The sequence below is a fragment of the Ambystoma mexicanum genome, chromosome 4p, assembly GCF_040938575.1.
Source record: "Ambystoma mexicanum isolate Mex_15411 chromosome 4p, UKY_AmexF1_1, whole genome shotgun sequence".
NCBI classification, from domain to species: domain Eukaryota; kingdom Metazoa; phylum Chordata; class Amphibia; order Caudata; family Ambystomatidae; genus Ambystoma; species Ambystoma mexicanum.
Genome location: NC_090927.1, coordinates 1,222,748,532 through 1,222,771,932, shown reverse-complemented (window position 1 = coordinate 1,222,771,932; position 23,401 = coordinate 1,222,748,532). Strand labels below are relative to the sequence as shown.

The following is a 23,401-nucleotide window of genomic DNA, read 5'->3' as shown; positions in this document are numbered from 1 at the left end:
GAAGGGGTTAACTTACTTTGCAAAGGGGGTTACCAAAAGTACTTACCTGCTTCAGAATATGTGTGTGATCTCTTGTTGTGTTCTAATAACCCTTTTCTTTGACATACTCCTAAGTATTGCTTTAAATGCAACAGTGATATATTAATGTCCACAGTGTCCTAGCTATTTAACTCACCTGAGGGTGTAGGAAGTGTCTGTGTGCCATCCCAAAAGGGTATTTGCTGATTTAGAGAAACTAAGAGTGTGCATTTTGGAGTGTATTTGTGTGTTACTATTATAGTGCCCCTTTTGAAGAAGGCTTATTCGAACTGACTGATAAATTAATAATTGTTTATTCAAGAAACCTTGTGTGTAAATGTCTATTTGAATACTTGTCACTGTGAATATCTGTGTAACTCCCCTACGGCTCACACTGACCCCTCTTGAGATAGGCCTGGCTGCTCAACATGCTACCAACCTGTGTAGTACAAGCTTATACCAAAGGTTGGGTTCCTGTTGCCAGGAGGTCAAGGTTGTTGTAGTGCACCCAAAGGGTACTGCTCCAAATCTTGCCTAGAAAGGACTAACAATATTTTAAACAAATTTCACTTCTCTATTTACAAACACAGGGTCTGGACTATTAGCCTAAATGCCTTGCCTCTGGCCATGTACAAAAGTCACAGTCCACTTTGATGTTTTCTTACGGCCAAAATGTTTCAGCGAACATGACACTCTAAACAATATCATGAGCTCAGTCTCAGACCCACATTATTTCCCTTAATGTACAGTATACTAAACACAATGTCAACAGACATGTGTTTCAGCCTCTCGTGGGTTGGGGGGATATTTAACCTCACCACCACTCAATTTGACTTAGGCCTTCATCAGGACAAACAGAAGATAGCTCCATGTGAGGAAACTTAAATCAATGGCACAAGTAGACCCTTCTAATCACAAACTTTCACCTTTGGGATTCTTATTAGCTATCCCTTTCTAATGCAGTGAATGATGTTCTGAAACTTTTATTCATGTCAATGAGTCGACGTCAAGGGCTTTTCCTTCAGCACTGTAGCTCTGGGTGCGGAGGCAGAGGGCTTAGCCTCTTGCAGCAGAGCTTTTTTTTTATTTTTATTTTTTTAACTTTATTTTTAATGTTTTCTGTTGCAGCAGAGCTTTGAAGGTCGATGGATTGGGTATCGGCGCCAATGGCTCAGAAGGACAATGGGTCGTGGGAGAGGCTTCAAGAGGGCATTTTAACCCTCTTGGGTTACAGATCCAGAAAACTCATTGCGCCAAAGGCATCGACTTCCTGGAAAGTGTGAAATCAGGAATACCGAGCGCTGCTTTAGCTGCCGAGGGCTGCTGGTCGGGGGGCGGCGCCATGCTGACAGCCGCTTGTTGCAGAAACATTTAAAGTATTTCTTTCTTAAAAGAATCCCACTCTTCGCGAGTTGTTGATCCCTTAAAGGCTTACCTCGCTCCGAGGTAGAATCCGATTTCCGCGATGGTGGCATTGCTTCTTCCTTGAGGAAGAGGATGGGTTCCTCCGACTCTGCCTCAGACGACCGGACAAGAGACCACGCCGGAGATTTCGGCGACGGGCGGCCCAGGACCAGCTTTTTGGCTCTGTCTCGCAGGGACTTGGGTTGCATCTTGGCGCACAACGTGCAGGCCGTTGTGAGTGGAACCCAAACACCATGCACCAACGTTGTGTGGGTCTGTCACCGACATGTTGTCCTCGCAATTGGACCACAGCTTGAAACCAGAGACCCTGTGCGAAGACATATCACGGTGAATCAAAAAAACTTATTGAAAACATGGAGTAAAACTGAAGTAGGTTCCCGATGGAGCATGTGAGCGTGCAGAAAAAAGGAACTGAAGCATGGGGCGTAGTGACGTGGTATATTGTAAGGCACCTGACGTCACTTCCAGAGCCAACGATCGACCACCACGCAAGACGGACCCACTACGCCCCCCCCTGTTGAAAACAATTCTGAGCAGCAGAGCTGGAACATGGATATCTATCAAGATGAGGAATCTGCAGGAGAAAAGCAATCCACTGAAATGTAGTTTTATAGTTCAGAACCCTGTCTGTGTAAATAGAGAAGTAAAATGTGTTAGAAATATTTTTAGTCATGTTCATAAGATATTTGTCATTAGTATTTTGAGTCACTTTTACTAACCCCTTCAGAGTGGACATGAAACTATTATTTGGTGTATCGAAACATTTTAATCTTTTTTTATATAATAAAAACATTTATTTTCGTAAATTAAAGAACAGAGTAAAGAAGCATTCTGGCAGCATAAGAATGTGTTGAATGTAGTGTGATTGCTGAATGACTGATGTTGATGCAAGAATGGTCAGAATCACAATAATTATACGTGTCTCCTATAGGCATTCTTTTTTCTGGAAGACAAGGCCATAAGCGCAAGTCTGATCGCCCAATATGTAGTCCTGATTCTGTTGGGGAACAAAGCGTCAGATCGCTCATGTCTGCACCCCATGAGGGAGGCATCTGTGACTAGTTATCTACAGCCAGGGCTGTCTAAAAGGTTCTCTAATTATCATGGGTTCTTTGCAGGCCTACCTTGTTCGGAACCTGGAGGTCAGTCAATCGGCCTACGAACTGTGATCATTGGGATCTGAAGACCTTATCCTTAGACGGATCTCCGGCACCAGGAAGTGGCAGGATGCCAGGCCGAGCAACCTTAGAAAGTCGAATGCCGACCGATATTGAGCCTTCTGAACTTCATTACCATCTGCAAGATATGCTGAGCCCTCAACACAGTAGGAAAAACCTTCCCTGAGCAAGAGCGAGGAAGGTTCCAATAAATTGAAGCGTTTGAGAAGGTGCCACCTGAGACTTCTTGAAGTTGAAGGAGAAGCCCTGTTTGTGGATGGAATGGAAGGTGCTCTGGATATCTGGAGATGTTCTAGAGCTTGTCCGGGAGAATGAGCCCTGGTCAGCCATTTGTCCAGGTAGGAAAAGATATGAATCCTTCCTCTCATTCGACTCGCTGCTACCACCAACATCAACTTGGTGAAACTCTTGGGGTGAAGGTAAGCCACACTCAACAACTTCATAGGTCTCACCGAGTCACCAGGGACAATTTCTGTGCAGATCAGAGATCGACATCTTTGAGTCACAGTCGGAACACCTCATTAAGCCTGTTTTAGGCATATGAATTGTGAAAGAATCACTCCCCCCCCCTCCCTGCCCCAAAAAAATGAAAAAAAATAACAATTGTCAGAGGCAAGTCTAACTGTTCTGAGTGTGTGCTGGGCATGTGGAAAAGCCGAACTGAGGTAAAAGGGGCACGGTATGTGCTCTTTATACCCTCACTGAAGTTACGTCCAGATGGACGTGGGAATGGAAACCATCGAGGGACATTGCCACTTATGAAACACAGCACTCGCTGTTTTCTCGAGACTGCAAATAAATATATCTAAGAGGAGGTACCATGGGAAGACCCAATCGATTAGAAATAAGCATTTCAAACATTGTTGGCATTACACAATATATACATTAAAATGTGTTAATAGGGACCAAACACTCACCTCATTTGATCGGAAACTTCTGCCTTGCATGCCATGCTTCCAGAAAGCCAGAACACTGTCTTGTAAACAAACTAACAAAGAAACAAAGAGAAGACCAATAAATAAATGCACGTCAATTTATACATAAGAAAAAATAACTACACCATAACAACGGCTCTGGTGCTCTATATGTTAATGTGCCTTATATGTTATTGGGGTTCATTACAACCCAGCCAGTCCAGTAACAACGGTGCTGGTAGGTTTACCAGAACCATTGTTACCGGACTGGCAAAATACGAGTCTGCTGGCAGGTACCGTTTCACCCGCCAGGCTGACCCCGACGGCTGGAACGGCACCCACCAGCAGACTTTGACAGAAGCACCGGCACTGTTGCGCACAGTGCCGGTACTTCCGTCCTCCGTCCTAACATTTTCTGGAGCCTGGCTTCACAGACCACAGGGCTGTAATGCCCCAGTGATTCCCTAAAGCCATGCGCCAGAAAAAAACAACTCTGGCGGCAGCCGCCCGTTTTTACCGGCACTGTTACAGCCGGGGTTGTAATGAGGCCCACTGTGCCTATAAAGGTTACTCAGTATTAGTAAAGATTTCCATTTATGGTTAATTTACCATCCAGTTGTGTATCCCCCAATTTTTTGCTGTTGTCTGACCATCCTAGCATGACTTTGTGGAGTGGAGTCCATCCTTCTGCTGTACTACTCATTTTATTATGGGGAACCTGACATGCCCTTAAGACAGTCAATACTGGGAGACTTTGCTTCCCTTAGTCTTTCACTTTGTTGCTATTCTTTAGTAACATTTTATCAGTGCACAAAATAGCTTACAGTACAGTGCGCTGGGGACCCCTTTTCATTTTTAAGGCCCTAGACACCCTCAAAGGATTTGTGGTGAATGTACAAGTGTACCCTGGAGGGAGCTGGTGGCAGCTGTTGCTTTTTATGTGTTTCCAACGGTCCATACCGTGTTTACTGCGTGTGGCACAGGACAGTGGCCAGTGCCTAAAATGGCCATGCCACAAGGCCGTTTTGTTCTGTCCTTTGGCCATCTTGTCCCTTAGCCTTCCCCAGGCGGAGCAGACCCAGGAAATTCCTTATTTGGTCATGCAGACCCCGACGCAAACCGAAACTTTCGCTGGCTTCTGCATGCCTTATGTGTGTGCCTCCAGGATGTAGGCTGGATCTGTCTAGTTCCAATACACATCCTGGGTGCCAGGATGTCTGGTGTATTGGGATGACTGGGACCACTGTGGTGCACGATTGGTCCACGTCTGGGATGGCTGTATGTGAGCAGATCTCTCAGTGGTTTCTCTGCGTTTTGGCGTGAAGGACATTTTGGATAAGAGACGGCATCTTTCACCTGTTCCGGGTCGACCTTCTTAGTTCACTCCGAACTTAATAAAGGAGCCAAGTATCCTGAACCGAAGAAGCAGAGCCGCAGAACCGCTGGTGACCCGCTGGAAGGTTTGGCACACTGAGCCTGCAGTTGTCCTGTCAGACCCCCTGTTTCTGATCGAACCTATAAAGGCCTACAAGGGTGCTACGACTATTCCCGGCACCTCCAACTTAACCTGTAAGCAAGATTTCTCCGAAGTGTTCCTGGACCGCCCAGTGAACTGACCAGCTTGTACGGGTACTTTGCCTTGGAACCGTCACCGTCTCGAGTTTTGACTTGAGCCTTTGGAGACTGTAAGCTTTGGGTATAAGGCACTGTCCTGCCGAGTTTCGCACACCTAGGGCTGGAATTACGAGAGTATGCCTGAACCCGAGCATACGCGGTCACTGTGTCACCAGCTGTTGTGACGAACTTCGTGGGCGTCTTGCTGCTGTGCCCCCTGTGCCCTCAGACTTGCTGCAGCGGAAGTGGTCTGATCCCTTCACCAGTTGCAGAGAAATGGCCACAGAATGCAACCCCTGAAAGCTGCAGAGCCGCGCACTGCAGGATTTGAACATGTGACCGAAATGGACGCGACTGCTAAAGTTTGGTCCAGAGTGTTCCGATGGTCGGTAAGTACTAGAAAACCTTACTGGTGGCCCCTGGCGCATCCATGGGCTTTTACGCACGAGTTCCCCTGAGGGCCACTCTTCTTTATCAAGGTAGCCTGTGCTACCCAGCTATTGCCAATTCTTGGATCCTGTTCTACCCTCTTGGTCAGACCCTCCTAGAATAGTGGGAACTTATTCTTCACTGCCTCACCCACCTTCTTGAGTCACAAAAGCCCCTTGAAGAGACCCCATTTGACATAACCGCACAATCGCGTGCTCCAGCATCGAAAGTACTTTTGAGCTCAAGGCTCCACTCATCACAGGGATTGGACTGCCTCTTAGTTAGGGTTTGAATTGTGAAGGGCTGCCTATACGATTATTCACAATGTGTGACCCCTTTCTTTGCAGGTTGTAGATCTATACTGTGCGCTATTCCTTTAGGCCATTGATGGCTGTATATATGTTTGATAGGTAGTGTTGTGCTGTTTCGTTAATACTTCTATTTATTTTTGTTTGATAAAAAAGGCATTTAATAAATATATATGTATTTTTTATATATACACCTCACCGTGTAATTTGTGGTGTCGTTTACTGTGTGTGCGTGCTCATTGTGGGCTTTCGATCACTCTCACCCCTCCCGAGACCTAGTCTTGATCACCGCCAATGCTACCCTGATTGGTCTGGCTTGTACAGAAGGTTACCCTGTACCAAGAAACTAGGCTGGCCTTCTGAACCTCTGCCCACCAGGTCAGAGTTCAGAATCGATCTTTACACTCACCGTAGTGATAGAGTACTCATAGTCCTTAGTCCCCTTCTTTCCATCCTTATGGGTGTTTGAGCGTGGGGTCGGTACCGGAACCTTTTGGCAGTGAAACTATGAGCTTCCCCTTTACATTTAGAATAGCGAGCATGGGCACAGCCCCAGGGATGGGCACGCCCACTAGGCCCCGTCCTCCAGCATCTCACCTCAGCCCCCTTTTGACAAATCGGACGCTTGTAAACCTGGCAGAATTTATAACTTATTAGCTCCTGGCCTACTAGCTGGGGAAGGTGGGTGGGAGATATGGAAGTGTTAGGGAGAATTCTCATAAATGGCTGATTTCCCTTTCCTAAGGAGTCCCTTAGCAGCTTTGCTGAATTTCTAGGATGTTTCTCACCTGGTAAGAGTGTGAGCCTTTTTTCCACTCCTACATGTGTTTTGCTGTGTGTGTTTTCACTTTTTGTGTGATCTTGAGCACTGGAGCCTCATCTACTCCATAGCCTCAAATTTTAGTGTGTGTTACACAGCACCTTCAGTACAGTGACACAGGGTTGTCTTTGAGACTTCCCACCGACTCCATATTCTGGGGCTGACTACTGTCCTCCAGAAAAGGTAAGGTTGCCATTAACTTTATTTTAGTCACTTTAAACGACAGACCCAGTACACCCCATCTTAAATGGAGTATTGGGAAGGGTTCATTCTTATCCCTTTTTGTCTGTGTCTCTTGGAGCATTGTTTCGCTACCCTTTACATCAAGACTTGGCTGGTGGCAGTGGTATCTACCCTAACTTTTCTACCGCGGTTATTTTATAGAACCATGGTATTATTTTAGGCTATTATATTAGCCTCAAACATAAACCCGTTTGACCAAACATTTTATTTTTGCTCCGGCTGGGTTTATTAGCCATTTCTTTTTGTAAAAGTCTTTCTCGTGTTTTTCCCTGCGCGCCAAACCGGGGATGATTCCTTTGTTCGCTGTCTTTTCGTGGGCTTCTGCACAGAAGCCCTCCTTAAGACGCCTGAAAGTCTGGGTAGGCAGGATGTGAGGGAGGGATCTTTGGACCCCTGCCATGGGTTCCTTTGGTAACCCAAGTTGCACTCCTGTTTGATTGGCTGGGGAATCTGTCCTTGCCAGGACAGCCACCCTGCTGTGTGATTGACAGCCAGGTTGTATGAATGGGGGAAAACTGCATAAAAGCAGGTGTCTGGGACTGGAAAGGCAGAGTCGCCACTGGAATGAAAGAACCAAAGAGGAGCTGACAGAAGAGGACCCCTCCAACGACAACCGCCTGGTTAAGCCCTGGTGCAGGTCTGAATCTTCACAATCCGACGACACAGAAGATCCTCCTGGAAACTTCTTCCCTTGAGCTAGTGGGACCAACCAATTTGCCCAAACTACAAGCCAGGACCCCTTCACTGGTCGAATTCGCTGTACAGAGCTACAGTGGGCCGGATAACCAGGAAGGTCGGACCCTGCTTGGGTTTTAAGGAGCGCACCTTTTATTTGTTGCTTTGCTCTTCTGCTGGTTTCTTCCCTAGGTAGTGCAGGACCCTCCAGTCTTCCTACTTCGGGTCAGTCCGACAGTCGCTTCAGGAACCGTGAGCCTGCAGGAACTACCAGGAACGCCCGCCTCAGCTACAGCTTCCTCTCCGTTTTAAGGTACTGTGGAAATCCGGTTGCTTGTTTCGTTCAACCGTGGTGAAAATGTTTGAAATCTTTCTCCAATCCGAGGGCTTGTCCTTCTCTTCTCTTTGAACTAACTTTTGTATCAACCAACCTCGTCCGGAAACCGTGCCACGAACTTTATCGCAAACTACCCTGAGCTGTGTGATCTTGAGCAAAAGACTTATGACCCATTGACTTTGGCCCTAAGCCTTTTCTACCTGATTTTATCTCTGTAGTTCCTCTTGTTCAATTGCCCTGAGTAGTTATCTGTTGGTTTTATTTAATTTCTATTAACTTTGTCTTTCCCTCCCTGTTAAATTGCTGGAGTACCATTTTGCTCCCAAACTTCATTTTGTGAGCTTAACTAAGGGAAGTGGTGTATTTAGAGTGTGATTTTTAGACTGCTTAAATAGTGTTCTGTTATACAACTGAAGAGTGAAATAAATGCATATTCTTTTACTTGAAAACCTTGAGTCAGTGTTTGCCTGAATCATAGTATTTGCTGTTCTTTGTGTAACTATCTGATACTGCTCACTTACTCTGGAGATAAGTCTGGCTGCTCAGCCATCGCTACCACTTTAACTGTGTAGTACAGGCTTGTACCAAAGGTGAATTTGTACTGTCACTTGTAGTCTTAATTGCGTGTGGTGGTCCGAAAGGGTACTGCATATAATTCTGCCTATGAGTACTCTACTAGTCACTATGGTGGGTAACCTTTATTACTCATACGTCCCGTCCCCTTTCCTCCATCTTTATGGGCGATTCCAAATAAAACAAAAGAAACTGGGCGGTGATCAAGAGTCGAGCTACAGGTAAACAAGTTCTGGAGGACTGCCTGCCGAAAGTCACTTTCCTGTATCTGAAGTCCAAAGAGTAATGCCTACAGAAAACTGAGGGATAAGTGCAAGTAGTACCCTTGCTAATGGTCTCCCAAGAAGCGTGCCTCTGCAACTCCACCAACGTGGGCTTGGACCTCACCGCATGAGCATGGATTCCCTCTGCCTTGACCACCGGGTTTGCCACTGAAAAGACGCCATCATCCGAATTCTCGCAGGCCCCAATCGCTGCCAAGTAGGCGCGGCAGGTGTCGACCTGAACGCCAGAACAGGCCAAGTGGGCCGAGGAGAGAACAACGTCCAGTGAGCAGCAGAGGGTTCACCCTGCGCTCCAGAGCCCAATGACAGAACTGTGACCACTTGTTGAGCACGGTTAGAGGGCTTCCTGTCCTCTTGAATTATATACCAGTTGCCCTTTCATAAGTGAGCGGGGTCGAGCCCCAGCTGATCAGGAGCCAAGCTGCTTGGACCAGCCTGGCTCAGAAAGGGTGTTGCATGGTCCCCCTGCTGTGCATGCTGTGTAAGGAAGCTCCCATTGCAGATTGGCAGCAGAACTTGTCCCTTCACCCTGAGCTGGAGAAGATCCGAAAACCAGGGACTCGACGGTCAATGAGGGGCAACGAGGAGGAGCCTGCGGCCCATGGTCATCCTGAACTTGCAGAGAAGCCTCTAGAGCAAGGAAGGAAGAGGGAAGGCATAGACGTTGAGGTTGTCCCAGGAGAGTTCGAACACATCCCCCAGGGAACCCGACACCTGTCCTGCCCACAATGCGAACAGCACGCAATTGTGATTGCCTGCGATGCAAAGAAGTCGACCTGAGGTGTGCCTCACAGGAGAAAGAGGATCAGGGACATTGCTGTCCAATTCCCATTCTTAAGTGTTGGAGCCGAGCCGGCTCAACTTGTCTGCTTCCGCATTGCTGTCTCCCTGGAAATGAACTGCTCTGATCCAGATGCCCTGAGACAGAGCCCATTCCCAGATCTAAATCGCATCCATGCAGACTGTTCTTGAACTGGCCCCCTCCTGCTTGTTCACATAGCACATTGTTGCCAGTCCTGACAAGCACAGAGCTGCCCCCTATCAGGGGAAGAAAAGCCTGGAGCGCCAACTCCACTGCCTTGGGCTCCAGCAGATTGACGCGAGAAACCACCTCCACCCTGGACCACGAGCTGTAGATCACGCTGCTAATGTCAACCCTCCCAAACCCCGTCCCTGGAGAGACAAGTCTGTGGTTACTACCAGGGAGGACTTCGGAGAAGCAAATGGGGCACCCCTTGCCACAATGATGTTGAGGAGCCACCAGTGTAGTCCCGGGTGAAGAGCAGAAGGAATCCACAGTTTAGCTGAGTGTGAACCTGTTTGCTGGTCCCATGAAGCCACCAAATGCAGTTGTAGCCCCCTCATCTTGAGTCTGGCATGCAGAACTGTAAGAACACACAAGGCCAGAAGGCCCAGCAGGTGCTGAAATCGCCATGCTAAAGTAGAGGAATTGCGAAGGAAGTGGTGCACTGCCTTGCAAATCGCTGCCAGCTGCTCGGGAGTAGGACAAACCTGAGCCACGGTACCAGACCGGACTCCCAGGAATGAGAGGGACTGAGAGGGGCTAGCTGGGACTTCTGGTTGAGCAAAAACCCCAACTGGAAGAGGACATTCACCAGCCTCTGGCACAACTAGAGGGTCTCCTATGGGGAACTGGACCAGCTAAGGATACAAGTGAAAGCCCTCCAGCCTGAATAGGCTTGCCAAAACGTCAAAAACTCAATGAAAATGAGGGGGTCCGAATAGAGGTCAAACAGCAGCACCTTGAACTGAAAATGAACCGCAGAAACTGTCTGTGTGGTCGAAAGATGGGGACGTGGAGATAAGCATCTTTTAGGTCTAGGAAACACATTGTCTCCTGCACATAGTGACTTCGCAATCTGTGCGGGCATGATCATCTTGAAGTGTTCCAAGGGTAGGGACAGGTTGAGGTGAGAGATCCAGGACCACCTTCAGGTTGTTTTTTGGAACAGAATAAAATACTGGAATATAACCCAGAGCCCATCTCCTGGGGGCACTGGCTCCACTGCTTGCATCTCGAAATGCTTCAGGATCTCTTTCAGTAAGGCCGGGTAGTCTGTCTGCAGTAGTGGTGGTGAACAGGGACAGGGGGAAGAAATGAGATGGCTCAACCCCGAAGAGACAATGGAGTGGAGCCAAGGGTTGGGGAACATGCGCTTCCATGCCTCGATGTGCCGTGTCAGACAACCCACGGCATGAGAGCATTGGTTCCCGACCAAAACCGCATTGCTTTTTCCATCCCGAGGCTGCGGTGGAGGAGGGGGACCAAAAAAAGCCCCTAGTTGTGCGCTGCAGTTTCTGCCAGTGTGCACTTGGAGACCTGTCAGGTTGGCAGGTTTTTCTCTCCGGGAAGCCACGAAAACCTCTGAAAGACCGATGCTTATGATCAAACCTTCCCTGGCTCTGGGGAAAGGATTTCAACCCCAGCTCCATCAAGACAGTCAGGAACTTGGCGGTTTGGGTCGATGTCTTCTTTTAAGTGAGTTTGTCATCTGTCGATGGGTGGAACAAATCCGAGCCCACAAAGGGGAAGTCAAGAATTTGCTCCTGAACGTCAGTGGAAAATCTGGTAGCATGCATGCAGGACATTGTCATCTGGACCCCCACACACATAACCCTGCTGGCTGTGTCGATATGTGAGACAGCATACTCGATCAGATCCTGGGCCAGCATTCGGGACTCCACGAGGACCACCTTGAATGCAGCTTGCCGTGCCAGCGGAAGGTCAGGAAGAAAGTCGCTGATTTCCCTCCACTGCATCCGATTATTGACTGAAAGAAGTGCATCCATGTTTGCCTGGTGTTAGAATAGACCTTTCTGCCGATAGTCAAGCTGTTTGTCCACCTTGGATTGGCTGCTAGTCTCTGAGGACCAAGAGGGTTTAGACTATAGAGAGGCCACTGCCACCACCGACGAGTGAGGCTGGGGTGTGCTGAGAGCAGCACCTGGTCTTTCTCCATCTGCTGGAAACGACCATCGAGCCGCTTATTCAGCTGCGAATTGGGCTTCTCCCAGACCTTTGAGGCAATCGAAACAACATATTTCTGTAGCTGTGCCTGCTGGCCGATTTGAGAGCTAAGACCTCAGCCAGCACATATGGCTCCCGTCGAGCCTGGTCCGGTTGAGGGAGACCCAAGTATTTCCACCAAACCCTGAAGCCGATCATGAAAGGCGGTGTTACGCTCACCTGGTATCCACAGGGATGCCACCCAGCTGTAGGGACTCTGGTATCCTTCTCTGTGGTTCCCAGATGTGACCAGCGGGGAAGTTCTGCCTGGAATACAGGTGTGCAATGTTCAAGACTGGGCAACTGGGGTAAGCAACCCCCCCCCCCACCAACCCGTATGCCTGCAGCCCCTCTGGACTCTCCTCACCTTGTTGTTAATTCAGGTGTGCTCTCTGTCCTGCCTTCTTGACAGGGGCGTGTTGTCCTTTGTGGGCGAATGCGATCTAGTTACTTCACTGATACCGGCCCTTTTTGAGTCTTTCATGTAGGTCTTATTGCTGCTGTATATTGCTGTTATTCTTGCATACCTTTCTTGGTTTAAATAATGTCTTTTTCTCTTCCTTAGGTGCGCGGAAGTCCAATGTGATGCATTGGCTGAATTGGGTCTCGCCGGTAAATGATGGCGTATAAAGAGCGCTTTGATGCAGTAAGTAGGCACTATGCGCAGTGCTATGATGCCTTGCCTTTGCTAACCTGTTGTCTTTTCTTCCCCATAGATCGCGGTGCTCACCAGGTGTATGAAATCCCGAGGCAATGCTGGTCGAGGGGCGACTTGCGAGGGAAGCTTTTCGGCACAATTCGTTATGTTATAAAAGTGTCTAATGCCTTGTTTCTTCCTTTTTTGCAGATCCGCCGGTCCGGGAGACGCGCTGATCCTAGGATGATGTTCGCAGGAGCTGTGGGCAGCTAACGATGAAATTACAGGTAAGCTGCTGCTGTTAACGATGTCCTTTTGTCTCTTTACAGATGCTGTTCTTCCGAGGTTCGCGGGTACAGCTGAACACAATGAGCGTCACGTTGCAGGATTGCAAAATAACACGAAGCGTGTTATCCAAGTCGGGTGTGGTTTAAATAGCTTCAAGAAAGTAGTTCAGGTAAAGACGTTCCTAGGCTACCACACCCAAAACACTATACCGCATAGCTTGGTTCCAAGGAGCCAAGCTATGTGGATGCCGCCCATGTTGGCTGGCACTTGAAATAAAGTAGTTCCCTAAACACAAGTCTTTATTATGTATGAGCCTGGTGCCAAAGGCGCCAGGACTGGCCCCAGGAGGGCCTAGGCAAAGGATGCCTAAGTTTGTTGGAGACCCTGACCCAAGACCCCTCCTGGCCCATGGGCTTGCCAGCGGGGTTTCTGGATGTGGGTCGTGACAGGCTGTGACCGAGGCAGAGGCTTCGGGCTCATTCACGTCGGTGTCATCCTGAACATGGGAGGAAATAGAGAAATTACCTTACCATAATGTTCTTCCTATGGATTCTTCTCCCGCAGATTCCTCCTCATGATAGAGATCCATCTTCCAGTTGTGCTGTTCGGAAATTCTTCGACACAGGGCGTAGTGGACCTCGACTCGGCCATCGATCGTTGATCCGTCTTGTCTGGCTCGCGATCGTCGGTTCCGGACGTGACGTTGGACATCGTATATATACTAAGTCACTACGCCCCATGACTTAGCTCCTGTAAATTTTTCCCCTTGCGATTGAACGCTGCAGAGGAAAAACCACAGGAAAAGGCTAACCAGCCATTAAAACATTACAAGGTTACACCTAAACAGGGTGAACCCACAACAATGCGTTTTTTTTAATTTTGAAAACAGAAACGGTCATCCCAGAGCCATCATCAGATGCCCTCTCGTTCGCACAGAAGCGACAACCCACAGAACTTTCTGAGCAGGGATGGATGGGAGGGTCGATGAAGAATCTAAGGGAGAAGAATCCATAGAAATAACATTACGGTAAGGTCCTTTCTCCTTCAATGGATTGCTTTTCTCACGCATATTCCTCATCATGATAGACTCCCAGAGCAGTTAGGATATAGGAGGGCAAAAAGATTTAAACAAGTAGATTTTGCAGAACTGCCCTACCGAACCTAGCATCAGCTGCCCATGCAACGTCCAAGGCATATTGCTTGGTGAAGGTATGCAAAGATGACCAAGTGGCCGCCCGGCAAATATCCCTAACAGGGACCCCTCTGGAGGGAAATAGAGGCTGAGACCCCCTCTGGTCGACTGAGGCCGATGTCTGCTGGAAGCTCCTTGCGTGCCGATTGGTAACACTCGGATATGCACAAGATGATCCACCGTGACAGGGTTTGTTTAGTGATGGCAAGGTCTATTCTAGACAAGGAACAGGCCACAAACTGGTCCGATTTCCTAAACTCAAGACGTACGAGTGACATAGAAACTTAATCTCATGGGCTCTTACTCCTTCGAGGGATGGAGAGGAGGGTACAAGACAGGTAAGACAATAGAATGGGAGAGGTGAAATTCTGAAACCACCTTAGGAAGGAATCCGGGTCTGACTTTAAGAGAGACTTTCTCACAAAAGAACTTCAGCAATGGGGAGTTTGCAGCACAAGGTTTGCAGTTCGCTAACCCCCCTGGCAGACGTGATTGCAACCAAAAAGGCTGTTTTAAGGGACAGCAGCCGCAAAGAACATGAATGCATAGGCTCAGATGGAGTGGAGCTGCCATCAAGAAGGTCAAAACCAGATTAAGATGCCAATCTGGGACAACAAAAGTGGTTGTCGGAAACTTGTTGAGAAGGCCCTTGAGGAATTGGGCCATGACCGGAAAGGCGAAAAGGAGAAATTACTTACTGAAATTTTCTTTCCATGGATTCATCTCCTGCAGATTCCTCATCTGATGGAAATTCCCTTCAGCTTTGCTGCTTTAGAAAATTTTCAACAGGGGGCGTTAGTGAACCTCGACCTGGCTGTTGACCATCGATCCAATTTGCTCGGCGTCTGGTCGTCAGCTGACGTGACATCAGGCGTCGTATAAATACCACGTCACTACGCCCCAACTTCAGTTAATGAGCACTTAAAAAGTAAGTAACTATAGACCTCCGAAGGAGGAACAATTAAACAAACACTACAAGTAGCGTTAGAAAAATCTGTGTTTTAAGAAATGGTGGCAGGAAGACAGAAAACAGACACAGAGGACTATCACCAAGTCAACGTGAAAGTTAAGAATGCACCAACCAAATACCGACTGAGTGAGGATGGATGGGAGGGGAGATAAGGGATCTACGGGAGAAGAATCCATAGAAAGAACATTACAGTAAGTAATTTCTCCTTCAATGGATTGACTTTTTCCCACAGACACCTCATCTGATAGACTCCCAAAGCAGTAAACGAAAGGGACGGGCAGAAAGTTATGCCAAGAAATGTTGAAGCACAGCCCTGCTAAAACGTCCATCAGAAGTACTGGAGGACGAATCGAGGTGGAAGATGCAGTTCTAGAAGAGACCGTAGCATCCTGCGTAGGAAGCCCTTCCAGGGAAGGGTGAGAGGAGAGATATAAAGCGTCTCCTCTAGCCGGCCTGTATTTCCCAGAAATAATGGAGCTGAGTGGAGGAATGGAACAATGGTTTTGCCACATAGCTGCTAAAGGATCAGCAAAGGCAGGGTTTAAAGGCACATTACGTTCAGTGGTAAGTCCTTCATCTAGAATGTCGGTAAGGTCATTACCTTGTACAGGCGCCACTGATGAGTGCAATCCCAGGGTGTCAATAACCCTTTCTACCATAGCCCTCAATTTAGTGGTATTATGAAGATAGGGCTGAGATTGGAGGCCTTTAGCAAGCTGTAAAAGCAGATTCTAGTCGTCAAAATAATCGAACCCTCCTGAACCCAAGTAAATCGGGTCGACATCCCCCTGGTCATTGGCATCATGACCGCCGAAGATACCTGCCATGGTACTGAAAAATTCAGACCGGGGTTGCAGAGCGAATGATTTATGTTTTCTCGACAACTGTTGACATCGAGGATTTGTCTTTTCGGCACCGATACAGTGGATGTCCGTGTCGATCGGGATTGAGATGCTGTAGAGTCGACATCCTTGGATGCACAGGGATAATCCGGCTTCCATTGGATTTCTTTCAACATTGAAAGATTTATCTGCACCGACATGGTGCCGGGGCACTAGAGGAGTCGGGTATACCGAGCGCCACTCTTGGCTCCAAGCATGCTGCGTGGGGGAGGGGGTTCGCCGCACCGACTGAAGCATGCTGCTTGAACATTGCAAGCATCGAGGATTTGAAATCCTCCCACTCTTGGCGGGTGGTAGGCCTAGCCGACTGCTTACCGTCGATGATTCAGAATCCCGACAATGGCGGTGACACCTTTTCTTCTTTTGGGACGAGGAAGAGTGGTTCAAGTGGGACAGTTTCTTCTTCTGCCTGTGTTCTCTCTCAGGGGTGTGCCCCTCGGCTTCGGCCTCCGAAGACTGAACCGTCGACCGCGTGGGAGATTTTGAGGGCGGTCGACCCAGAGCCAGTTTTGCAGCTTGATCCCGAAAAGATTTAGGTTGCATTTTGGTGCACGTCAGACACCACTCAGTCCCATGACCCGTGCCGAGGCACCAGAGACACGACTCGTGTGGGCCAGTGATGGACATCTTGGTGCCACAATTGGAACACTGTTTGAAGCCCGATACCCGAGCGATCGACATCTTGCGTCAAGGATTTTATGAAAAGTAGATTTTCTGATGAAAACATCAAGAGAGTCGAAGCTCTGTGTCCTCAAGCAGCGGGTTAGCGTGTAGAAAAAAGGAACCGAGGTTGGTGCGTAGTAATGTGGTATTTATACGACACCTGACATCACGTTCGGAGCCAGACGACCAGACTCTCAGCAAGACGGATCGATGGTCGGGTCGAGGTCGACTATGCCCCATCTCGAAAATTTTCTGAAGCAGCGAAGCTGGAGGGAATATCTATCAGATGAGGATTTTGCGGGAGAAAGGCAATACATTGAAATTAATCTTGGTATGGGGATCTCTTGAACACAGACAGGGCCGCCAAATACCCTTTCACTGTGGGAACCTGAAGGCCTGAAGAGGCAAGTGACAGAAGGAACTTCATCATTGTGGTGGTGGGACAAGAGATGGGGTCAGTCTCACGTTCTCTGAACCATGACCCAAATCTTCTCCACCTGCACGCGTACAGTGAATTAGTAGAGGGTCTGCGTGCAGCCAGCAACACCTCAAGTACCACCTCTGAGAGGTTCCAGTCATCATACCTCATCCTCTCAAGAGCCCGGCATGTAGGTTGAGAGAATCCGAGGTTGGGTGGGGCACCCAACCCTCTGACTGGGTTAGGAGATTCGGACGCTGAGGCAACCGGTGAGGCAGACAGATGGTCAGATCCTGGATATTGGAGTACCATGTTCTCCTCACCCAATCTGGGGCGATCAGGACCATGGACGCTCGAAATCTCTTCAACCTCCTGAGAATCCAAGCAATAATTGGAATCGGAGGGAAGGCATAGTGGAGAGGGAAGGTCTAATCCACCAGAAACACGTCCACTAGTGCTCCGTTTGCTGAGAATTCCCTCTAGCAAAACTGTTCGGTTTCTGTTGGACACTGTGCCGTACAGATAAACTGCAGGGGTACCCCAGAGAGAGAAGACCTCATCTAGGACTTCCAGGCACATTTCCCAATCGTGTGAGACCGTGCTCTGCCTGCTCAGAGCATCCACCAAGTTGTTCTCTGTCCCTGACAGATGAACTGCCGTGACAGAGATTTGGTTCACTCTAAACCAGAATCACAGCTGAATTGCCTCTGCGTAGAGTGGGGGAGAGTGCACGCCGCCCTGCTTGTTGAAGTAATGCATGGCCACTGTGTTGTCTGACAGGACGAGGACATGCTTCCCTCTGAGAGACCGGGCCAAGGCCCTCGGAGTTAACCTGATGGCCCGCAACTCCAGCCTGTTGATTAGGCCACTTGGCTTCTGATGAATACCAGAGGCCACTCACCTGCAATTCCTCACAGTGTGCGCCCCAACCCTCCAGGGACGCATCCGTGACCACCGGGGCCTGGAGCCAAGGAGGACAGGAGTGTTTCCCCACCAACATATTTCTGCGTGTGTGCCACCAGCCGAGTCTGCAGACTACTTGGCTGGGAACTGTAAGGCGATCCATGAGAGCTCTGAGATACTGAGACCACTGGTCCCTCAGGAGCCAATGGACGGCTCTCATACGCAGCCTGGCCTCAGGCACTAGAAAAATGCAGGAGGCCATGAGACCCAATAGGTGGAGGAAGGAAGCCGCTGGAAGAGTGGCGTGGTTTTGAAACAACTGCAGCATCTGGGTGATGTTGCCAACTTTCTCCTCAGGAGGAAAAGCCTTCCCCTACTCGGATGTCTAGGACTGCTGCGATGAACAGGAGCTGCTTGACTGGCGTCAGATGGGACTTCAATTTGAGGGAGAAGCCCAGCCTGTGCAGTAGTAGGCAGGTGTCATCCAAATGAGACAAGACTTGCCCCGCCGACTTCCCTCGGATCAGCTAGTCCAGGTACGGAAATATATGGATCCTGGATCTCCTGAGGTGATCCGCAACTACTGGCATGAGCTTGGTGAATACCCTTAGCGTGGAGGTCAACCCAAAGGGAAGCACTTTGAACCGATAGTGGTTGTTGCCAATGAGGAACCTTAAGAAGTCCTGTGCTTTCCGTGCATTGGCACATGGAAATAAGCATCCTGTAGGTCTATCGACACCAGCCAGTCCTGGTGTTCGAGAGCGTGGAGAATCTCTCTCAACGTCACCATCTGGAATTTGTCCTTCCTCAGGAACTTGTTGAAGGCACTGAGGTCCAGGATGGGACGAGACCTCCTCCCTTCTTGGGCACCAAGAAGTAATGGGAATACCAACCCGACCCTCTCTGATCTGGAGGTACCTCTTCCACTGTACCCTTCAACAACAGAGTTCTCAGTTCTTCAAGGAGTTCCTGTCCCGGTTGGATCGGGTGAGGTGGAGGTCTGTCTGGAGGCCTCCTCAGAAAAGGCAGACAATAACCACACTGAATCAACTGCAGGGCCCGGGCGTCGGAAGTTATTTCCTGCCACTGGGCCCAATGCCCTGCCAACCGTCCACCAAATGGTGCATCATGGGAGACGAAATCAAAGCGGCTTAGAGGGCGCGGGTGACCCTGCCGCTGCTGCTGCCTGTTGGCCTCTAAAGGCCTGTGTGCCCCTTCCAGGACATGAGAAGCGCCTCTGCCATTGCCTGGCTTGCGGGAGCTGCCTCTTCCTGTCATAGGGCACGTAACATCTGCAGCCTCTGCCCCTAGGATTCGTCTGCTTTCTGCACATAAAGCATGTCACTTTCAAAAGGCATGTCCAGCAAACTGTTTTGGACATTTAGGGAGAAGCCAGACGTTTTAAGATATGCTTGGCATCTCATCACAACTGCCGAACCCATTGCTCTGCCAACACAGTCTGCTACTTCCAGGCCTATTTGTAACAACCGTTTGGCTACCTCCTGTCCATCCTCCACCAGCTGTAAAAAGCTGTGCCGCATGGAACCATCAGTGACATACTCAGCTGCCTGTTCTAGTGCTTTCCATAAGCCAAACAAGTATATGGCAAAACCACACGCCACGTTAGTGGCTTTGAGCACCATGCTACCAGAAGTTAACACCTTTCTGGCAAAGTGTCACATTTTTCCCCCTCTCTGTCCGTAGGCAGGTTAGAGGTGAATGCTGCAGGTCTGGTGGAAACAGTGGCAGCCTATATAATCAACCCTTCTGGGGAAGGATGTGTGGCGAGAAAAGAAGGATCTCCTCTTGCCGACCTATACTTCCCAGTGAAATTGGCATTCACAGGGGGAATGGTACAAGGGTGCTGCCATAAGGAGGCTAAGGAGTCCACAATGGTGGGGTTGAAAGTCATATTGTGCTCGACTGTGGGATTCTTGTCCAAAATGTCAGTATGTTCATACCCCTTAAGAGGGGCAGTGGACACCTTCAACTCCAGGGTGTCAACTACCCTGTATTTCACACTAGCGTGGGTATAGGGCTGTTTTTGCTGTAACTCCAGGTCTAGAGAGGTATCCAGACCACTGGCATCATGTAAACCCTGAGCCAAAGCAAATTGTCCTGGTCGTCGAAATAGTCGACGCAGCCGGCTCCCGTGTTAACTGGGTCAACTGTGTCCTCAGGGTCATCGTGTTTCTCAACTCCCTCAACTCTGAAAATGGAATGCATGGAATCGAAGAAACCCGATCTCCACAGTGGCACAAAGAAACCATCGTTGACTGTTGGCACCGAAGGGTTGAGGATAGGTTTCTAAGCCGAAGCTTCCAATGTTGAGGGTACTTTCGGCACTGAGGGACGCTTGCGTAACCGACAGACATCTGGAGCCTCGGCCCTATGGCCTTCCGGCGACTTATTCCTGACGCAAGTAACACCCAGAGGCTCTTTCAACACCAACGGAGTGGCTGGCTAGGGGTCAGGAGCACTCGGCGCCGCCAAAGCCTGCTGGACGGGGCCAGAGCCTCACCTACAGCTGCTTGCGTCTTAAACATTTCTGACATAGTGGTCTCAAAACTCTCCCACTCGAGTGGACGGCCCTGCTGAGGACTTAGCTCATTCTGACGACGAGCTGGACTTGTGTCGATGGCGGTGGTGACGCTTCTTCTTCCACGAGGAAGACGAGGAATGACTCCTGGAATCGGACCGTTTCTTGGTCTTCTTAGGATGTCGGTCTTTCACTTTGACGGGGGTGGGCTCCTCAGTCTCGGCCTCCGAGGACAAGACGAGTGACCGCACCAGAGACTTGGTAACAGGTCAGCCCAAAGCCGGTTTCCCAGCCCTCTCATGCAGGGATTCCGGGTGCATATTTGCAAACTACACGCTGGCCTCTGTGTCGTAACTAACACCCAGACACCATTGACAGACGGTCATGGGAGTCGGTCAGATATTTTGGCATTGCAATTGCTGCATCGCTTAAAGCCCAAAACCCTGTGGGACGACATCGCGTCAAGGTTTTCGAAGAAAGAAGCGTACAAAGTACAATAAGAACGTTGAGTAAACTTCAGTCAAGTTCTTGATGCAGCGTGCAAGCGGGTGTAAAAAAGGAACTGAGTCATAGGGTGTAGCGACGTGGTATGACATGCATTGCTCACCGTAACAGCATTTTTGATGATTGTATCTGCTTAGATTCACATGCTTTGCATATAATCCGACATCTAGTGGAAATCGCAGAGAATTGCATCTTTCTTTCGAAGATCGAAAGGGACGTCGACATGGGCTTGACTGTAACACTCTCCCTAACGTGACATGTAGTGTACCCAAAATCCCTCACGGGTTGAGGTCCCACCCCGAGTGAAGGGTCGATCTCTCTTGGCAAGAGAGAAACAGTGTGATTCATTTTACGATCCATTTAGAAATTGCCAATTTAGAGACAGGGTCCCCTTCTCTACCAGCTGCCACTGGGACGAAGAACTGGTTTGTTTTCCTTAGTGGCTTTGTCCAGATAGTAGATAAGCGTTCTCCTTACATCCACTGTGTGGGGGCTTCTTTCCACCACGTCAGTGGGGTTCTGGAAAAAGGTGGGTAGTTCTATGGGCTGGTTTACATGGAACATAGAGATGAATTTGGGTGCAAAGCGAGAGTCTGTGTGTAAAAACACCTTGTCTTTGTGAATCGTGGCAAATGGGTCCTGATCTTAAAAGGCCCGTAGTTCACTAACTCTCCTTATAGAGGTGATAGCCACCAGAAAGGAAGTCTTGTAGGTGAGTGCTTTGAGGCTAGGCTTGTGCCTGGGTACAAAGGGCGGTCCCATTAGTCTGGTAAAAACAACATTCAGGTCCCACCCGGGAGCTGGGTTGGAAATAAGGGGATGAAGTCTTTTTATCCCCTCCATAAAGGCTTTAATTACAGGAATTTTCCACCATGAGACATGGCTCTGGGACGTGGTGTATGCCGAAAGCGCGGCTAAGTGGACTTCAAGAGAATTGAAATCCAACAGGTGGGGTAGGTAAAGGACGACATCTTTAGGTGAGCAATTAATAGGATTGACACCCTTGACATTACACCAGATAACAAAGCGCTTCCATTTGCTGGAGTAGCAATGTCTGGTGGTAGTTTTCCGTGTCTCTCCGAGTATGTCGATGCATCTCTGAGGGAGCTGCAGGTGCACAAACTCTATGACCTCAGGAGCCAGGCTGTTAAGTTGAGAGTTTGAAGGCATGGGTGAAGTGTCTCTCCCTGATCCCGCAATTTTGTACGGGCACGGCAGCTTCCTGGGAGGGGAGACTGACATTGCCATGAGATGAGAGAACCAAGGTTAGCGGACCCACATTGAGGCCACCAGGATCAGCGTGACTGGTTCTTGGTGCATCTTGTGCACTATCCTGTTGAGCGGGGAATCAAAGAAAAAGCGTAGACAAATTCCCCAAATCATTTTATCCAAAGACCCTTCACCTTGGAGTGGTTCTGTGGGTACCTGGAGGTGGAATCTGGGCATTGGGCATTCTCCAGAGTGGCGAACAAGTCAACCTCTGGGAAGCCCCATTGTGCAAAGACGCTGAGTAAAATGTCCTCCCGTAGCCACCAATCGGGGCAAGTCTCTGCTGAGTATGTCTGCCAGAAGATGGAGTTCCCCTGGAACATGTTGTGAAAGGAGGAACATTTTGTGTTTGAGCGCTCACTTCCAAATGTTTTGCGACAGTTTGGACAGCCCTACAGAGGGAGTGCCCCCCTGTTTAAGTAGTACTTGGCTGTAGTACTGGCTGTGAGGACTATAACTGTTTTCCCCTGGAGGTGTGTTTGGAAGGCCTTTAGGGCCTTGAACACTGCTAGTAGTTCCAACAGGTTGATGTGATTGGATGCTACTGCTGGAGACCACAGGCTGTGTGCCGTCTGTTGAAGGAGGTAAGCTCCCCTCCCCGTCTGAGATACCTCCGTGGTGAGAGTGGCTTCTACTGTGAGGGTGGTGAAGGCTTTCCCCTGCAGAAAGTATTCCCTTGACCACCACTGCAGCGGCTGAACGAGGGCTGCCGAAACAACCACTAGATCGTCCCATTGGCCACTGGTCTGACACCATTGGTTCGAGAGCCCCTCTTGAATGGTCAGCATGTGCAGCGAGGGTGAGGATCTAGGTAGATGAGGAAGCCATCATCCCCATCAGTCACATGACTTTGCGTCCGATTACTTGGTGATTGGCCACATATTGAGCGATCTGGAACAGCATCTTTTGGACCCACTCGTTGGAGGGGAAGACGAGCCAGTTCTGTCTGAATTAGAGCCCCCAGAAACTAACTTGGTTGGGGGGTAGGCTGGATTTGTTCTCGTTGATGGAGAATCCTAGGTTGAAGAAAAGATCTACCATCCTCTGGGTATTAGTTTGGCATGTTCCGTACGAATCCCCTGGTATGAGCAAGTCGTCGAGGTAAGAATATACTGGGATGGACTGCCTGAGCAGGTGAGCCGCTACTACCGCCAGCACCTTCGTGAACACCGTTGGGGCTGAGGCAATGCCGAAGGGGAGAACCTTTAACTGATAGTGGGTGTCCTCTATCATGAACCTGAGGTACTTTCTGTGCGCTGGCAACATTGAA

At 49.2% G+C, this 23,401-nt stretch overlaps 1 protein-coding gene across 4 annotated transcripts in view; it reads right to left on the bottom strand.

Moving 5' to 3' along the window:
* The window catches only part of MAP4K3 (mitogen-activated protein kinase kinase kinase kinase 3), a 2,398,077-nt gene that overhangs the window by 95,308 nt on the left and 2,279,368 nt on the right, over positions 1 to 23,401 (bottom strand). For all 4 annotated transcript variants that reach the window (XM_069606874.1, XM_069606875.1, XM_069606876.1 and 1 more), the window contains one exon: positions 3,539 to 3,609. In XM_069606874.1, the coding sequence (XP_069462975.1) occupies positions 3,539 to 3,609 (71 nt within the window). The remainder of the gene's footprint in view (positions 1 to 3,538; positions 3,610 to 23,401) is intronic.